General features: G+C 43.8%; 1 protein-coding gene across 1 annotated transcript; it reads right to left on the reverse strand.

Annotated features, from left to right (window-relative positions):
• Nucleotides 1–144: 144 nt before the first annotated feature.
• Nucleotides 145–15,366, reverse strand: TMEM175 (transmembrane protein 175). Its single transcript, XM_053371492.1, has 10 exons — nucleotides 15,169–15,366; nucleotides 12,908–12,946; nucleotides 12,079–12,176; nucleotides 10,391–10,442; nucleotides 8,777–8,812; nucleotides 7,418–7,501; nucleotides 6,401–6,565; nucleotides 6,004–6,082; nucleotides 4,171–4,300; nucleotides 145–2,357 (listed from the first exon to the last, which is right to left on the reverse strand). Exons 1-10 carry the CDS (start codon nucleotides 15,322–15,324, stop codon nucleotides 1,694–1,696), a joined length of 1,503 nt encoding a protein of 500 aa, XP_053227467.1. The 5' UTR covers nucleotides 15,325–15,366; the 3' UTR covers nucleotides 145–1,693.
• Between the last annotated feature and the right edge of the window lie 4,352 nt (nucleotides 15,367–19,718).

Here is a 19,718-nt window from a genome sequence, read left to right on the forward strand (position 1 = left end):
TGGGATCTGTGGCTGGGATCTCCTGTGTAGTTTTGTTCCCTCTTAGTTTGCAGCTTCACACGGCTGCTGTAAGGATTGGTGAAATGGTATTCTGGTATTCTAATGTGGAAGAGAGATGATGAAGTGGAGTAAAACTCCTGCCAGTTTCAATTGTAAATGCAGCATTTTATTCAATAAAAAAATGTTCCAACACATTTTAAAATTAAGGAATGTATAAAATAAGGGATCAAAGAGAATCATTAAGAGGACATATCTTAGATTGTAGGTTGAATCTCAACATACAATATAGTGCATTTCTCCAAAGCAAGTATTATGATGATCAATCAGTCCAGTCAATCAATCAATCAATCAATCAAGTAAGTAAAGGTAATTGTGCATCATAAGCCACTCAAAATATAAATACTATTTTACGTTTATAATAAAGTGCAATCAAGGGAAAAGTACAGAAGCTATTAGCTAGCCTACGTAGGTGCATTTCAAGAAAAGAGACTGGTTTTTTTTCCTGAATGGCATAATGCTGAGCATTTCATTGAGAAGTTGCATCAAACATTAGGTATAGAAAGTTCTTCCTTCCAGCTAAAGGCAACATTCAAGATAAACCGGCAGCTTAGTGGATTAGCCAAAGCTCAGATGACTTTATACTGGAAGTGTATCGGCTCAGCAGAACAACACTGAAGGAAAGAGACATTAAGCAAGAGCTGGAAAAAGACTTAATATCCGTAGGTGCTACCCTCAACTTTCTGCAGAAACCAGGATGAACCCTGGTACAATTTTCACATTTCTAGACTCCAGATCCCTGAGAAATCGGAGGTCTTTAGATTTTTCTACCAGAGATGAACCACCTTGTCAATTGTCCATGAAAGCCATTTGTTTTGGAGATTCACAGGCAGTTGCCTGACACTCTACATAATAATTTTCACTCGTATTCCAGGCCAAATACATCCTGTATGTATTCCAGGAAGCAGATGTTGATTTACTACAACAGCCGTACCCTATGATATGTAACAACTTAACATTCAAATAATGCCCCCTGATAACATGAACATGACATGAATATGAATCTTACTACTTTTACTAATTATGACAACTGAAACTTGACTTTAGGAACTAGGGAAAGCTACCTTATTCCAAGACCATGGGTTGATCTCACTCGTATTATTAACAGTGACTGAAAACAGCTCTCCGGTTTCAGATGGACTCTCCCAGCTCTACCTGGCAATCCTATGAATTGAATCTGGGACATTTTGCATGCAAAGCATGTGATTTAACACCAAGCCACAGTCCCGTCTCCTTATTCAACGCCTCAAAAACAGACCCAATGCTATAATTCTCCCTTAATCTTTCTGTGCTCTGTCACTATGCTGGGGGAAACCAAGCCAAATGGGCGGCGTATAAATAATAAATTATTATTATTTTTATTATTATGCAAAAAACTGACTACATTGGTGGTTAGATGCATCATCACAGCCCTAATCACTGACAAAAACATCCAACCTGCAGCCAAAAATATGGCCAGTGGACTTTGCACAACTCCATTTCTGGGTTTGCACCTGAAATCTCTCTACTCAAAGCGTTTTATGTTCCATGAAGCAAAACATCTAAACTGGTAAAATGTTGAATATACCCAGTTGTGGCTTGGACACGTTCAAGTAGAAGCAATTCCACAGGAATTCCAAGGAAAGCAGCGGTAAAGCTATGACAAGGTCTCGGAAGGAGACAAACACGCTTCCTCTTCTTCTGATACATCTTTCCGTGGCCTGAACAGAGACACCAGGAACTTCAACGCCACCAAACCAACCCTGACAGAGATGCGCAAGACGAGGAAGGCAAAGGGGACGACGATCTGCATGAGGTGGAAGATTTCTGTACTCAGCTCGCTTACAGCGCAGGTCAGGAAGAAGGCTGCGAGGCTCGCGCAGGGGTAGAGAGCCAGCTTGGCAAACATGAAGGCGTGCTCTTTGCCCCCGTATCGTGCAAAAGGATGCAGTGTTTCCCTTTCGTGGAAGAGGGCCGCGGTCCAGATGCCAAACTGAAAGATGCTGGCGAAGAAAATGGTGACGCAGCTCACCTGGATGGCTTCTATTTCATTGTGAGACTTTTCTGCAAACTCGCTGGTCAGCTGGTAGGCCAGAGGCAGACCTCCGATGAAAGCCAGCGAGAGGGTGTTGAAGAGGCCCATCAGGCGCGTCGCTTTTGTCACGTGAAGGAAGAGCGAATGGTGGACAAACCAGAGAAGGCCGATAGTAACAAAAGACCCAAAGTAGGCAAGGAAATTCGGACCGTATTCACTCAAGGCATTGATGAGATTCCCGCGGTATTTCTCTCGCATCTCTTTAGCGTCAGGAACGTTATCTTCGCTGTTGGGGTGGGAAATGATCTTTCAGTTATGCATGCACCGGCATCCTTTTATATGGTGATATTCTATCATTTTCTGCATGTTACTTTAACACTTAGAAATACAGTGGTACCTCAGGTTACATACGCTTCAGGTTAAAGACTCCGCTAACCCAGAAATAGTGCTTCAGGTTAAGAACTTTGCTTCAGGATGAGAACAGAAATCGGGCTCTGGCAGCGCGGAAGCAGCAGGAGGCCCCATTAGCTAAAGTGGTGCTTCAGGTTAAGAACAGTTTCAGGTTAAGAGCAGACCTCCGGAACGAATTAAGTACTTAACCTGAGGTACCACTGTATATACATATATTTTTAAAAATCCTTTTTATTAAATGATTTTCATAGTTAAACAATGGTACATATAACATCTCTGTTTTCTGTAAAGGAGGAGGATTAAAATGAACTGGTGGTTTTTGGTCAGTTAGTGGGATAACAGGAGACTGCAGATCTAGGTGACTTTTCTATTTTGCAGGCAACCGCTATGGACAAGCGCTATGTGATATGCAGCGCTCATGCCGCCATCTATGAAGCAAGGGTGGAAATGTCATCATTTCACTTCATTAAGGGTAGTGCACTTCATTGGGATGTGCAAGTACTAATACGATTGCACAAGACACTGGTGGAGGGCCCATGCTCAAAAGAGATTAAAGGGAGGTCCACATTGTAAACCCCACCCCCCAAACTCTATGTGGGGATTCCCTTGTGATTGATGCAGAAGCTGCAGTTAGTGCAGAATGCTGCAGAGCAATTGCTGATAGGAGTGAGGCTTTGTCAGCATATAGCACTTGTGCTCAGAGACCTGCTCTGGTTGCCAATTTGCTACTGGGCCAAGTTCAAGGCGTTACTATTAGTATATAAAGCCCTTAACAACTTGGGACCAGTTTACCTACAAGATTGCCTTAACCCATGTGTGGCCACTTGACTGCTTCAATTGGCAGAAGTGGACACTATTACAGGTGCCACATAATACCTGTTACACATTGGTAAGAATTCGGCCGTTTAGTGTGGCACTTTGGAACTCCTGCCTATTGAGATCAAGCAGACCCCTTCACTGTACAGTAGAACCTCGGGTTGCGGACATAATCCATGACAGAGGCACGTCCACAACCCACAGCGTTCGTAACCTGCACTGCTGCGTCTGCGCATGACATGATTTAGTGCTTCTGTGCGTGCGCAAGCAGCGAAACCCGGAAGTAACCCTTTCTGGTACTTCCGGGTTTCCCGCGGTCCACAACCTGAAAACACGTAACCCGAAGCATTTGTAACCCGAGGTACCACTGAACTTTTTTCAGAGCCTGCTAAAAACACTCTTGTTTAGACAAGCCTACCCAGAATCTTAGAAAGTTGACGCCATTTTAATCTCTTTTAGTATTTTAACTTTTGTATGTTTTAAAGTAGAGCTGTAAATCTTTCCTGGTTTTCTTCTTTTATCTTTTTGTAAACTGCTTTGAGTTGTTTGGGGTTTTTTTAACAGTGAAGCAGTGTATAAATTTTATGAAATAAAACACTATACAGTGGTACCTTGGTTCTTGAACTTAATCTGTTCTGGGAGTCTGAATTCCTGCACTCAAGCGGAAGCTGCGTCGGATGTTTGGCTTCTGAAAAACGTTCGCAAACCGGAACACTGATTTCCAGTGGTGTTCGGGAGCCGAATTGTTTGGGAGCCAAGCTGTTCAAGAACCAAGGTACCACTGTACACACTTTCCCCTCCAAACACTGTATTCTCATATGAAAAACAATCAAGGGCTATACTGGATAGAACTAAGATTTCTGAAGACCTACCATATATCCAGAATCAAGAGGGTTGCTACGATTGCATAAACTCCATCACTAAATGCTTCCACTCGTTCCTTACTAAGGGGTTCTGTAAGGTAAGAAGTAAAGGATTCCAGAGGGACTTCGTCTTCTTGACCTGGAAGGCACAATAAGCATGCTGAATGAAAGCGCTAAGCTTTTCTTTTATATAGCCGAAAAGCCATTATTCATTTGGTCTCATCCTCTTTTGGATTCCAGATGCAAAGTGATCCCCAGTGCCAGCTGCTCTAAAACTGAGCACTCAGTAACCTGTGATGCCAATTGAGTGGAAACCAGAGTTACTAGGCCCCCCCTCGGTCGTCCCCTTCCGAGCGGTTTAGAGGCCTTGATTTCATAGGCGTGGTAACCGTCGAGAACTATGTTGCACTGTGCAAAATATGAGCAAGCCAGGGCTGAACTGATATTACCCTTGCTGGTACCTTTCCCGGGAAAATCAGAGGCTCACTATGTCAGGTTCCTATTGGAAGACCGGACAAACGCTAGAACATTAGCAGTGGCAAAGTTTTTATCGGTGGTTGCAAGAACCCATGATCCCTATATTCTGAACAAGATGTTTGTTTAACCTGGAGGTAGGCTGTATGAATTGTGTATCGCTTTGTAACGATTTGTTGGGTCTCTGGACCGTAATAAAGATTGATGATGATGAAATCTCATCCTCTAGAAATAAATAAAAATACCTCCACCATGTTATTCCTGCCTACCTCCTCCCATAGATATGTTGCTTATCCATGGCTTGATAGGAGAACCTTTCCTGTACAGATTATTGTTGTGTGACTTTTGATCATGTGTTTATCCTTAGACTCCCAACTGGCCAGCTGCCTATCCTATTTCAAATATAATATTATATTAATTGATCTACATTCCTCTCTTCTACCAGAAGTGTGCAGAGTGGCATACAACACCATCGTAAAACCGTATCATATAACCAATAAACGTGTGAATAGACACTTTCTAAAAGCAACAGAAACCAGAAAATACCTAAAGCAAAACAAGACACAAACGTAGCAGCAGCAAGGGTAAAACATACTGTACATTAAAACGAGAAACAGTAACACTAGGTATTACTTTTTAAATTAAAGGCGTTTTCAGCTTCTGGTGACAGACGAATTAGGATGATTATTTCCCATTAGCACTAGAATTCCAGAGTTGTGGCATAGCCTCAGAGAAGGCCCTGTGTGCTCTGCTCATTTTAGAAGACTGGGAGACAGACTTTCTGTCACAATCACTGTGCAACACAAAGCAAGGAGAAAACAATTTCTTTGGCCTGAATTGTCCTTCTATTTTCATGCTGGACCATACTTTCAAAATCTGCCTCCTAGTCAGTCACCCTAGATAAAGCAATCCCATGCAAAAGAATTAAGTCAGAGGTCCTTCTGCCTAGCTGTGTCTGAGGCAGAGGACAGATTGCAAAGCCCTCTCCATCGAGTTGGCTGGGACCAGCTGCCATTTCGCTGCCTTCTAGGCCATTTCAGCTGGTCACTATGGTATCAATTACCATATTTTTCCATGTATAAGACACCCCCATGTATAAGACAACCCCTATTTTTTGAGCCCAAAATTAAGAAATAAGTAATTGCAACACTGCATGTATAAGACGACCTCCAATTTTAAACTTTAAAAATTGCGGGGGGGGGGGGAATATAGTCTTATACACGGAAAAATACAGTATGTAACTAGGGCTAATGAAGGACTCCTGAACTTGCTTACTTTCGGTTCAGTTCCTTTCTCTTTTTGTATAGTGTCTATTAGATTGCCAATTTTTAATAATCTTTAAATAAATAAACATAAAAGGATACTCACCAAGGACCTTGCTTTTAAACCATTTGGTTAGGTGGCTGACGTGTGGGAAAAAAATAACGAGCCCAAGAAACACGTAAGCCTGGAAGGAAATAAGAGCTTGTTTATTGCATGGTAACATGCTCAGGTGAGTTCCAGGGTTTGCAGGAATAAAAAAAAACTATTTAGGGGGAATAAACCCACAAACCAACCCCTCCCCACAACAGCCTAATGAAGACTGAACATGCTCAGCAGACACAAAATATAGGCTGACAGTTGGAAGCGGTAGAGAGAATGAGGAAAAGGAGAACCCCAAGTAGGGCATGGGGGGCTGGCAGGCTGAAAAGCCCCCACTGTAGAACACAATCCTGCTCTTGCACACAGTTTGGTAATCGCTGTTTGAATGTAAAGGAGGCCTTACCAATGGGATGAAGAAAAAGGAGACGATGGCAGCAAAAAAGCTAAGCGTCGGCCCTCTTAGTATAATCTTCAGGATATGATTTTTGTAAAATGCCTGGTTTTCAGACGCCTGTATTTGATGGCTGAGTAAATACGGATGGTGGAAGCCATACACTACGATGATTGCCTGCAGAGCGAAGAAAACACTGCATGAGTACAGGAGACCAAGGCCAATCCCAGACATAATGCCAAACCATGGTTTGGTGTTACAAGAACAAGCCTCAAGCCTCTGCTTATTTCTGCGCCTCCCTCTTACCCTTGCACACTGAAGAGTTAGCCAATTTCCAATCCCAATTTGCATCAAACCTTTGTTTACTAGTTCACAAATGATTGTGAACAATTGTTGTCCACTGTGGTTTCTGCTTGCCTGCAAATCTGAATAGCAAACCTGTGAGCACAAAGCAATGCAATAATAAACTGGTCCTGTAAGTGCTTGCAACTTTTGCCGCCTCTATTAGCTGCTGCAAGAAGGGAATCTACTCTTTCCTTTGGGGACTAAACAATTATGTTCTCATATAAGGTAAAGGTAAAGGGACCCCTGACCATTAGGTCCAGTCGTGACCAACTCTGGGGTTGCGGTGCTCATCTCGCTTTACTGGTAGAGGGAGCTGGCGTACAGCTTCCGGATCATGTGGCCAGCATGACTAAGCCGCTTCTGGTGAACCAGAGCAGCGCACAGAAACGCCGTTTACCTTCCCGCCGGAGCGGTACCTATTTATCTACTTGCACTTTGACGTGCTTTTGAACCGCTAGGTTGGCAGGAGCAGGGACTGAGCAATGGGAGCTCACCCATTCAAACCACTGACCTTCTGATCGGCAAGTTCTAGGCTCTGTGGTTTAACTCACAGTGCCACCCGCGTCCCATGTTCTCATATAAGGAGGATAAAACGTGCATCATCACCATTTTCTGATTATAACCTATCGAATCTTTCCTGCTAATAGTCCCTAATTTTAAATACTGAAATCAAAGCAACAAGACCTGGATAGTGCCGATTACAACACTGCAGCTACTAAACATGAAAATGCCAAATGGTACATCTGGAAATGAGGCCATCAAGGAGAACTGCAAGACAAAACGAGAGATGAGTGATATGCTGCCAAATACACTCATGGAAAGTAAAACCTGATAAATACATATATACAGTTGCGTGGATCAGCTTTTTTTAAAAAAAATATAAAGTTATATATTTGCAAGCTCTGCTTTTCATACCCTTGACACTCAGCTGAATCAATAAACAAACTTGTAAGATCTGCAAGTTATTCTGAGAGAGGCCAAGAGCATATCCAGGGATATTGTATTAACTTGAAGAGGAAAGCAGTAAGAAGTGCTGAATTTCTGAATTTCACTCTTTCAGTGAACAGGTGCTTGAGTACAGAATTCTAGGATGGACTGAGAAGCTTGCAACTTGGGTTTATGAACCAGCATATTATGCCGAAAAGCTACTGGAAGGCATTGTTGCAAGTGCAGTGAAATTTCTATGCTAACTGGCAGAGCCCAGTTTCAAGTCTGGGTGAGAAAATTCTGGGACTGTCTGAACAATTCAGACCATTTAGTTAAACTAATTTACCTTTGAAGAGGATAAAGTTTAGAGTAGCAAGCCTTACCGCAGTCGCAGAGAACAAAATTCACTGTGACAAATACATAGTAAGCTCACTCTGCATTTCCCTTTTGTGGTCTCCTTAATCCTGATTCTTCATAAATTCGCTTAAAATCAGCTTCTGGGTTTTTGACATGCATTTGTGACTGAACGGATTAGCAGCCGGAATCGCTTTGGTTTCATGCTAACCCTAGTCTAGAGGCAAGGAGATCACAAGGAAAGGAAACAGGTTCTGGTCTTGTGGTGGGAGGGTAGCTTTTACTGCTCACTTATACTCAAAGCCTGGGGATTTGCTCCTATCCAACACCAGAGGCAAAAAGGAGATTTTAGAGAGCCATGGTCTGCAAAAGCACACTGACCACTTTGTTCAAATGGCTTTCTATACCTGTACAAAGTGTTCCATAATGAGACGTGCTCCAGAATAGCTAAGAGTACATTCACTTTGTTTGCCTTTCACTTTAGGTGTTATTTACTTGTAATAAGTGCAGTTTTGTGATAGCTGGTTAAGTGATTAACCTTCAGCTGACCAACTGATATACCATACATAAATTAAAGTGAAAACACAAGAGTTTATTAATGTTACCCTTAAGCTTTTTAAGCAAATAAGAGTTGTACCCATTTCAGGAAGATGTCAACTCTATTCCAACAGGTAGAGTCTTTAAGTTTTAAAAGCAGGTTACACCTCAATAATCAAACAGAGGGGAAACATTAGGCAGGAAAGAAGCAGAATGCTTACTTACTGTGTATGGCAAAAAAGTAATGAGCATCATACATGCCTAGGAGAGAAAAGAATTCAGCATGTGAAAAGACATGGCTCCTCAGCAGGTAAATGCAAGTCAGTGCCCCTTCTCACATTATCTGCATGGTATGGAAGATGCTGCAGTTTGGCTCCTTTCTGCTTAGCAATGAAATGTCAGAAGCCCAGGACTATACTGGGGGCCTAAGCTGTAGCCTCTTCCCACTCTAACGTTGCCCCAGTTTTAGGGAGGAATGACACTAGCATGGAAAGGGAGCCAGAGAACGTCCAAAGACGTTCAAGCAGCTCACATTGAACAAAGTTAATGCAGTAAGTGTTGCCTATGGAACCTCTACAACCCTCAGGCTTTATCCAACTCAGGCATGGTAGTATGGTAGTACAAAGAAATGCAGAAGAACTCATTGGAAGACATCAGTGGCTTCCCACAACCATCTGTTTGTAGCCTCAGGCCATTTTCCCAAGTTACGCTCAAATCTGTTTCTTGTGTTAGATCACAACAATTTTAGGGAACAATCAAGCAGGTTGTTCACTCAGCACAAGACATGGCGAAATGAATGGCAGCTTTATAGGGTTGACATATTTCAAGAAGTAAAAATCCAGACACAAAAAGTTGTTGTCAAACACCCGGACATTTTGCCTATTTCCCAAAATTCTCCCCAGACGCTAATTCCGTCATTGGAATCCTGGACTTGCCCAGGAAAATCCAGAGGTATGGCAACCCTAGAAAGGCAGAAAGACTCCTGGATAGCTCCATTTGAAGAAGACTTGGACAGAAGATAAAAAGGTAAAGGACCCCGGATGGTTAAGTTCAATCAAAGGCAACTATGGGGTTGCGGTGCTCATCCCGCTTTCAGGCCGAGGGAGCCGGCGTTTATCCACAGACAGCTTTCCGGGTCATGTGGCCAGCATGACTAAACCACTTCTGTTGCAATGGAACACAGTGACGGAAACCAGAGCGCACGGAGACACAGTTTACCTTCCTGCCGCAGCTCTACCTATTTATCTACTTGCACTGGCGTGCTTCCAAACTGCTAGGTTGGCAGAAGCTGGGACAGAGCAATGGGAGCTCACCCTGTCACGGGGATTCAAACAGTCGACCTTCTGATCGGCAAGCCCAAGAGGCTCAGTGGTTTAGACCACAGCGCCACCCACTCTGCTAAAGGCAGGACTCCTGGACAGCTCCCATACATTTGAAGAAGACTTGAACAGAATGTCCCTCAAGATCATACAATTTGTATGTTATACACTGGGACAAGTTAAAACCTCCAACTGCTTCGGGTAATTATTAAACTATTCATATTTTGCATTTCACCGTCAACAAATGAAGCAAAAAGCATTACACATATATCCCGGGTGCAGTTATGATGTCCTGGGTGACTCAGACACTAATATTAAACAGTGGTGCAGTAAAATGGATAAAACACATCATAGCCCATTGCTGTTCTAGATAATTTTGTTTTTGAAACATTAGGATACCAAAATTTGTAAGCAGGAGATTCAAAATTGTTGTGTCTTGGTATTGATAATATTCAAGGCTGGGAATATCTTGATCTTTACACCAGCGTGTCTTTTTTTAACGGACCTTTATTTCACTCACCAAATTTAGAAGGGCAAGCACATCATCTATGAGTTCGATCACTTGAAAAAGTCTGAGAGGGAGAGAGAGAGAACAAAAGCCATTAATAATTTGGCCCTGGTAAAATACTCAGAAAGTTCTGACTGACAGACACGTTCACTGAACAAGTCTTTATTTTGATGATAGTATCACTTGGTAAGAGTTATGCAGTGTCCCTCCATTCTATGATGAGTCTACTCATATTCAGCAGTAAGGGAGAAATGATTGTGAAACTCAGAAACTTCCCTTTCTGCAACACCACTGACAAAGATCAGGCAACCAGGCCTGATGAACCAGCAAATCTGCTCACCAGCTTGCTAGGCTCTTTGGTAAGTCAGCCAACAGGATGACTCCCTTCCCCATCCCTCAAGGTCTTACACCTACTGTGGCTTAAAGAAACTAAGAGATGGAAGATTTTCTTATCTTATCAAATAAGCTCCCACCTCTCCCTTGACACATACAAAGGGCTCAGCTTATTATCTCACTTCGGCTGGTCATAACTCCAGTGTGTTGAGGACTGGATAAGACAGAAAAAGAAAGGAGTTTCTCCCCACTGTTTCTTATCTTCTTTATACACTAGCAGAAAGGAGAAAGAACTCTGGCTTCCCTGCAAGCCCTCTGTGAAAGTCACAGGACTTTTTGGGGGTGGAGAAGGGGGTGGAGAAGGGGAAGAGGCTAATAAGCCAAACTACTTATTTGTAGATCCCTCAGAAACCACCAATTAAATGGGGTTTTGAGAACAGCCATCAAACCCAAGCTTGTAAAGGGTGCTCCTGAGCCAGTAACAATTCTATCCAGGTAATAACAACAATTTTATTATTTGTATAGCCTGCCCATCTGACTAGGTTGCCTCAGCTATTCTGAGTGGCTTTCAACACATATAAAATCATAATAAAACATTACGCATTAAAATACTTCCACAAGATGCAGCAGAAGTTTACAAAAGTTGTTTCTTCTCCTAAGGCAAACGGATGTATGTGCAGACTGGTCAAAAGAAAGCCTCATAAGGTGGTAACCTAAAGAAATTGTCTGGCAGTAGATTCAGGACAAAAAAGGAAAAAGGACTTATTTTAACCAAATGCAATTCATTTTTTCCGATGTGGAAAATAGGGGGCTGGACTTGATTGACTGTTGGCTTGATTAAATAGGTAAAGGGACCCCTGACCATTAGTTCCAGTCGCGATCAACTCTGGGGTTGTGGAGCTCATCTCGCTTTATTGGCCGAGGGAGCCGGCGTACATGTGGCCAGCATGACTAAGCCGCTTCTGGCGAACCAGAGCAGCGCACGGAAATGCCGTTTACCTTCCCACCGGAGCGGTATCTATTTATCTACTTGCACTGGCATGCTTTCAAACTGCTAGGTTGGCAGGAGCAGGGACCGAGCAACGGGAGCTCACCCCGTCGCGGGGATTCAAATCACCGACCTTCTGATCGGCAAGTCCTAGGCTCTGTGGTTTTAGAGGTCTTCTTATGTTCTCTTGAAGATTTGTTTTTCCAAGGCTAGTTTAATGTGTTCTTAGCGGCAGTGAATTCAACTGGCATGGCAGGGCTCAGCACAACCTGCAAGATCTGTTACAGGATGCCTTCCCTCCTTGGACAAGCTACATGCTGCAATTCGCAAGAAGGGCTGGTGTGTGTGTACCTTTTCCAACACATTCCTAAATGCATACCTGACATGAGCTGCCCAAGCAACTGTCACTATTAAAAAAGTCATCAGGTAAACGGCAATTTTGGTGGCTAGGAGCTGCTGAACACTTTCACCCAGTTTCTGAAATAAAACACACCATTTGACAAATAAGTGCCTGCTATTCATTACAGAAGTTAGTGAAACATGACATGGTGTACTTGTTTTTCACACAAGCAAAAGCACAAAGAGAAAGCGAATTGCAAAACAAACCTCAAGGTGCAGACTGTGAATTTAAAACCAGAACAAAAAACAAATGTAATCCATTCTTCCCTCTGCTCTCTGAAGACACAAAACCTGAGAATGAAACTCTGAATAAAGACAAATCTAGCTGGTGGACATTTCTTTAAGGTGCCTGGTAGTTAATTAGGAAGCAGTATAGATGTCTTCTGCTCTTTCGGAAGTGCTACCCTGTGAACTACTCAGGAAAGCAGTGCTGTTAGGTTAAAAACAAAATATGGAGACTGTGCTGTTCCTAGCCTGGTGGGTGCATGCAAAATAACAGGAAACACAAGAGGCCAGTCAAAAGAGACCCACTTGCCACCTGGGTGAGGGAAAGTGGGGTAGGGGAAGCTGAAGACGAGGGGGCTGGATGTGGTCTGTGGGGCACCTATTGACAGGAACTTTAAAATGAACCTGAAACAGATGTTCTAATTTCTTTTAGTACTCAGCGCTAAATGTCCTCTATACTGGAACAACCATGCCGGAGATTCAAAGTGCAATCTAAATGAGTAAACCGAAATACAATCAAAAGTACATTTAATATGAAATATACCGCCTAGAATTATTATTATTAGTATTATTATACACAATACCTGATCTGGGTGTATCTTTGTATGGGCCACGGGCAAAATCTGCAAAAGAAGCAGCATTTGTAACAAGCAGTGAAGGAAAAACAAAACACCGAAGAGCATAAAAGGGACATTTGGGGAAGGGGGAAGTGATCTCTAAGGAGTTTTTGGATGCATGGGTATTTCCCAACATTTCTGGATGCAAAATGGGTATTTACCAACATGCATTCCTCACCCTGACCTTGCTCACAATCACAGTGATTAAAGCACAGTAGAAGGGTGGTTCCCCCCCCATCTTTTCAACCTATCCTATATTTTACTATTAAAATCGTACCACTTTACTGAGTGGTGCTTACGCCTAAGTAAATAAAGATGTTATTATGTAAAGGTATTCAGCCACAGCGAAGAGAGGGTTGGACATGGGCTAGCGGTGTGGGCGCAAATCTCCTTTCAGCCACAGCGCCCATTGGTTGACCTCACCCACCCACCTCAGGAGTGTTGGGAGCAGTGCTTTTTTGCTTAAAAAATGTTTCGGGGTATTCTCATTTTGACTCAAGAAAACCACCATTTTATAGTTCAAATCAGGAAAAATAAATACAGTAAATGGAGAAAAGTACAAAGATTCGCAAAATGTTTAGGGGTATGCGTACCCCGGCCGGCGTCCCCCCCAGAAAAAAGCACTGGTTGTGAGACTAAAATGGGAAAACCCGCATTTTTGAATCTTTTGGAGGCAGAGCAGGGTCTCTGCCCCCTGGAGCAGAAGGGGGAAACTGAAACTGAGGTCCTAATCTCATTTGAGGATTGTGAACACAGTATGAATGAAAGGTGACAAGTTCCCCCCCCCAAAAAATAAGCAGTTTTCCCAAGTGGTTAGAGCTGACCAAGGCCTAGAGAGCCCACAGTTCAGTCATTCTCTCTCAGGGCTCATCACACTTCGGTTTTGTCCTCTAACAGGTTATCTGCGGGTTGACATTTGCTCCAATTCAGGGGTCTGTGCGTTGTTTTTATTCTGAGTACATATTTTGTGCTTTTATATTCTAATTCTGTCCTGTGAACCGCCCTGAGATCTCCGGGTATAGGGCGGTATATAAATTCAATAGATAAATAAAATAAACAAACAGTGGATTTGTCCTGAGGAAAGCAGCAGGGCAAACAGGAAAACAGTTCTCAAGACCCGTTGTTTCCAGGCACAGGTATGAGCACAGTGTGGTCCAAGAGCCCTGGCAGGGTTTTCTGCGGGTTGACATTTGCTCGGATTCAGGGGTGTGTGCATTGTTGGGTTCTTGTTTTTATTTCGATTACATATTTTGTGCTTTTATATTTTGATTTTGTTCTGTGAGACCTCTGTGAGACCCTGAGACCTCCGGGTATAGGGAGGTATATAAATTCAATAAATAAAATAAACGAACAGTGGATTTGTTCTGGGGATAGCAGCGGGGCAAACAGGAAAAGGGTTCTCAAGACCCCTGGTTTCTAGGCACAGGTACGAGCACAGTGTGGTCCAAGAGCCCTCGCAGGGTTGTTGTGTAGTCGAGACAGGAGAGGGGAATAATCTCAAGAGTCTTGGGCAACCCAGCCAGATGCAACAACATTGTCACTACTATTTTCGTTAGGCAGGGTAGAAACGTAAGGAATAAAGCAAGATTATTATTGCCTGTGTATTGCAGAGGTGGCTGCGTGATGAGATGCTGAAAGAGCTCGTGACCCAGGTTCTAATCCAGCCATGCTGCTTGACCTTCAAAAAGGAAGAGGCGCTGGGGTATAGTTTGGGGTTTTCCATACCTTTATTTTAGATCTGGTTTCGTAGGAATTGTTCAGTCTGACTGTGTATATTTTGAGTGTTTGATTGCTTTTGTTGCGCTGCAATTGTGCATTTTCCCCATGTTGCACGGTCTGAACTGATACCATAGCTCATTGCCTAGAGCATGAGACTCTTAGTCCCAGGGTCGTGGGTTCGAGCCCCACTGGGTGAAGAATTTGTGCATCGCGGGGGTTGGGCTAGATGACCGTTTGGGTCCCTTTTATCTTTTTTATAAATCTAACTTTGGAAAGGTGGCATACCATAAAAATTATGTGCGTAGGTATGTTTTTTTAAAAAAAAGAATAGGAAGAGGCGCTGCTGCAGCCCCGGGGTTGCGAAAGGGCAGCCCCGGGGTTGCGCCTCGTTCCTGCTCGCAGCCTGTCTAGCGCAGCAGGCGGGAGTCCAACAGGTGCAGCTCCACCCGCCCTCCCACAGCAAGGGGCGCGCCTGCCTGGGCTGCCCGGCCGCCCTCCGAGAGACTCACCATGACGGTGGCGATGATGGAGAGCAGGGCGTCGCTATAGGCCAGCAGGCGCTGCGAGGCCTGGGTGCCGCCGCCCAGCTCCCCGCCGCGAGGCCTGCCCGGGCCGGGGGGCGTCGACGGAGAGACCACGGCGACGTAGTCCCCGGCTTCGGCCATCCCGCTCCTCGCATGCCGGGCGGGCCTCAAACAGAGCCCGCCCTCCCTCACCGTCGCGGAGGCCGGCCGCCAACACCGCCCGCCTCCCCCGGCCAGGCCCGCCCCGCTCTCGGCGGCCTCGGCTTCGGGAGGAGGCGCTGCCCGCTTCCCTCCGAGGGCGGGAAATTGGAAAGGGAAAGACGCAAAGCAAAAAACCCGCTCCTTGGATTCGCTTTGTATTGGGCTTCATTATATCCGAGGATCCATGGGGATGCTGTTTACTAGACCCGAGTCTTCTCGTGTTGTTTCTTTTAAAACCATTAGTTGGAGGGGGGGTTATATATAATTTTTTATTATTTTCTGTTTTACAGTTCTGTGACATGTAACCAGGCCCAGAACATTGGTACCAAACGAGTGTCACATTTAGTGCCACATGCACTTCCTTCTAATTCAGTAATTTTGGAACTTTCTCAAAGAGGGGAATTACACGCACTAAAATAAATATTGGAAGAGGAAGTGTGAGTCATCGGTGCTCCCATTCCCCAATATATATAATATATATGTCACCTGCTAACATTTGTTTTTCACACCGTGAACCTACCATTTCCTGAACACACACACACACACACACACACACACACAGTGAGGTGTGTCTCCACCCCATGCATGCTGCTGAGGCAAGCAAAACAAAAATTGTTTTCCTTTTCTCTTGATTTGCAGGGTATCGACACCTGAGGCATCCAACGTTTTCTGAATTAAAATTGGAGGCACACTTCACCAATGGGATTTACTTTTAGAGAGGCCCAATGGTCAAGAACATGAACAGGACCATACCAGCTGGCTCACAGATTCCAGAGCTAGCAGCCACCCATTCTAGAACCAGGTCTAATTCTAGAACCAGGTCTAAAAACAAGCAGCCAACACTTAACCAGCAATCTAGACATACAAAAGATGGTGCCATTTATTCACTTGCATGACACCACAACATCCCCATTGCAATGGTTTTTATTTTATGGTTGAAAAGATGCTGAAGGTAGCTCAAAGACAAAATCCATCTCACTGTTGAGGCTTGGTTGGGGATGAACACTTGCCTCCATATTCCAAGTCGTTCATTTCCTTGCCCTTTGGTGTTCTGTAGCTTTCTATACACCTCAAGGAAATGGGAGCAATAAAGGAACGCCATGAACCTTCCAACAAGCTGCTAAGAATCAGGTGCTTGTGGGCTTCCTCCCCTCCCCTGAGATGACCTTTTGGTGGCCAGAGCACAGATGCCTCCCAGGAAGGACATCTTTTCCACCCTCCCCCTTCCAAGCCCAGCATGCTCCAACCACCATCAACACACCATTGCAAAGGGAAATTTGCTTCTGCTGGGCAGTGGGGATGAATGGGCACCAGTACAAAGAAGGAGATCATGTGCTCATTCACGCATCAGCTGATGCTTTGATTTCCCTACCTGAGGACAAAAGGCTACATAGCTTGTAGGTTATGGAACGGACCCTGAAACTGACCCCAGAAACCCTTAACAAACTGCAGTGTCCAGAATCTGTTAAGTTGTGGGCGAACATATCAGATGACACAGTGATTCTTCCAAAGCAGCTCTTTATTTATAAGCTGGAACAGAACTGAACTAGGAGCTCAGTCAGCCTGCTTATATAGAGCTCCAGAACAATGTAACTGTTGCCATTTTCTAAAACTATCCAATCACTGAACGTCACTTTCGATCCTTCATTTGCATAACTATCTACAGTATCCCCCTGCTGGCCCAGGGTGAGAACTTCAGTACATAACAGAATCGATTGAGGGAAATAATATGTTTGAATGTCCTGTAAAGGTATAGGGTGGGAGTCACCTAATAAGTCCTTTCAGCAGAAACCCTGCATATGGAGATTTGCTTGTGAAATGGAGTGTCCTTCCTTCTCTTCCCTGCTGCCCCCTGCCTGTGTGTTCCCCCCAAATGGCTCTGGGAGGGTCAGGAGAACCCACGGAAAAGCATGCTGGGATGGAGTCTCAGAGAGGAGGGACTGTCCCGTCTGGCAAGTTGAACAACTTGCCCTGACAGAACATTCAATAATAACACAACAGTGGATTGCTCCCATAGGGTGTGCACAATCTCAAGAAGCACTTTTCAGATAAAAGATGTGCAATAGCTCTACAGTCTAGACCGTGTCGATTACGGGCAACTACCCATTTGCATGGGGGTTGCATTCCGGGTCTTCGCGTATGTTGGTGGACCGTGCGTAAGCCCACCCTGTTCCGCCCCACCCTGCCCCCGTCTCGTTCCACCCCCTTTTCGGGCCACTTCCAGGTCCACAGAGATGAGTGTGTGACGGTCACACCTCAATCATATGCATGTAAAATAGTTGCTATGTGTACATTTAAAAACACACACCAGCACTCAGACTCCATTGATTCTAGACTAAAATATGTGTATGCAGTCTCAAGTGTCTGGAGTGAGAAACCACTGCTGTCCTTTTCAGCTGTGCCCCAGATTGCAGCCTGTTTATTTTGTTCCATAGAATTCAATGGGGCCCACTGAGTCCCATGCATGGGAGGGCAGGCTTTTGTTAGGGAAGGCAGAAACTCAGTTGGTTAAGTATTTTTATTGATTGAGGGGGGCACCTGCCCCCTGCCACCTTGGCTAGGCCCATGGTCCAAAGCCAGCCCTTCTTCCCATAGCTTTTCCCACAGCCCTTTTTCACAGTGGTCACTCGAGAGTGCGATGGGTTAATAAATGCCAAGAAGTGATGAGCATGCCCTCCCCTATCCAACATCTTCAGCTGCAATCCTAAAAACACCAAGGGGTAAGCTCCACAGAATATATCAGGACTAGTTTCTGAGTAAACACACACCTGTTTGCAGGTTTATTCAAGTGTGAGTCAAGATGAAATGGCGAAGGAGTTACCTTCATAATAAGATGATGAAAGGAACAGTGTGAAACATGTTATTTGTTTCCATAATGTATTAATGTGGGAAGAAAATACTAATTCGTTACCCAAGCCCTGCAATGATTGCATGCTGAAATGAAGACATTTGCACCCACTGTATTAATGCTGCAAGGGACTTTTTTATGTGTCATTATGACCAACAGGTGGTGGAAGGAGCAAGCCAGAGTCTAGTGAGTGAGCCTGTCCCTGGCTATAGTACTAGTGTTGGCCCTCTCACTGGTCAAAGCTGAAGGAGTTAAGGGGCGGAGGGATTAGGAAAGAGACCTGGCTGGGGAAGAGGAAACAGGTTTGTTAACACAACTGAAACCAGTTTAGCTTAGCTTTTTTAAGTAAACAAAGGGATTTTACTCTACTGAAACATTACTGTTTACAACTTCAAAAAGAGGTACAAGTAATTTTCACCTGTGAGCTGATATATATGTATTAATTAGATATCTGTCTAAAAAGTGTTAGGAGAGGCAATAATTTTGAAATCAAACAGAAATGGAAAGAAAATTCCCCTGTTTAGGGAAGCTTTTAATGTTTAATAGGTTATTGTATTTTAGTGTTTTGTTGGAAGCTGCCCAGAGTGGCTGGGGAAACCCAGCCAGATGGGCGGGGTATAAATAAATTATTATTATTATTATTATTATTATTATTATTATTATTATTATTATTACAAAATAGAAGAATTAATCCTAATCAAAGAGGGACAGTCATTTGTGGACAAAAGATGGACTTTGAGAAAGTCCCCAAAAGACAGCTTAGCCAAGCAAAATCTAAACTGAAAACTCAGAAAAACACCAAGTTGAAGATTTTAAGGATAATTGCCAAAACAAAAAAACCCACGTGAAAACTGGAGAAGCCAAGAGAAAATGAAGGAATATGAAGAATATAAATAAAGTTTTGCTTACTTTTCAAACTAACTAGTCTTTGGATGTAAAAAGGAGCACATGAAAGCACATAGATGGATATGAAGTTTGCTTAAAGCACAGTGAAAAATGGGTAGGAGAAATGGAAAGTTTTTCTTTTAAAAGGCATCTGATGCTAGGGAAAGTGTAAGGTTTTTGTTGCTGAAGCTAGAAAAGGCAAGATTAGGAAGACTTTAGCATAGGAAAGACTTAGAAGCAAGAAGTGTTGGTGGATCCAGGCTGATGAAGTGTAGCTGGTAACACAATAACTGAAAGCCCTCTGCAATGTTCTTAGTAATACTTTGATAATAAGTTTTTACTGAAGCCAGGAATAGGAGAGATGAGAAGGGAGGGATTTGGGGAGCATTGCAGGCATACTTACTTCTTGTCTCTTGCTAGAAAGTCTGGAAAGTCCTTGTGTGTACCACCTTCTTGAGGTTATCAGTTCTTTGTTTTTCATCTAGCCCTGAGAGTGGCATCTAGTAGCACCTGTAAATCCCTTAGAATGAGTGTGCCAAGATTTTGGTGGACAGCAAGTGCCGCAGGTAGCAGAAACAGAAGCAAAAGGCACTCATCACGG

The sequence above is a fragment of the Podarcis raffonei genome, chromosome 17, assembly GCF_027172205.1.
Source record: "Podarcis raffonei isolate rPodRaf1 chromosome 17, rPodRaf1.pri, whole genome shotgun sequence".
Lineage (NCBI taxonomy): Eukaryota > Metazoa > Chordata > Lepidosauria > Squamata > Lacertidae > Podarcis > Podarcis raffonei.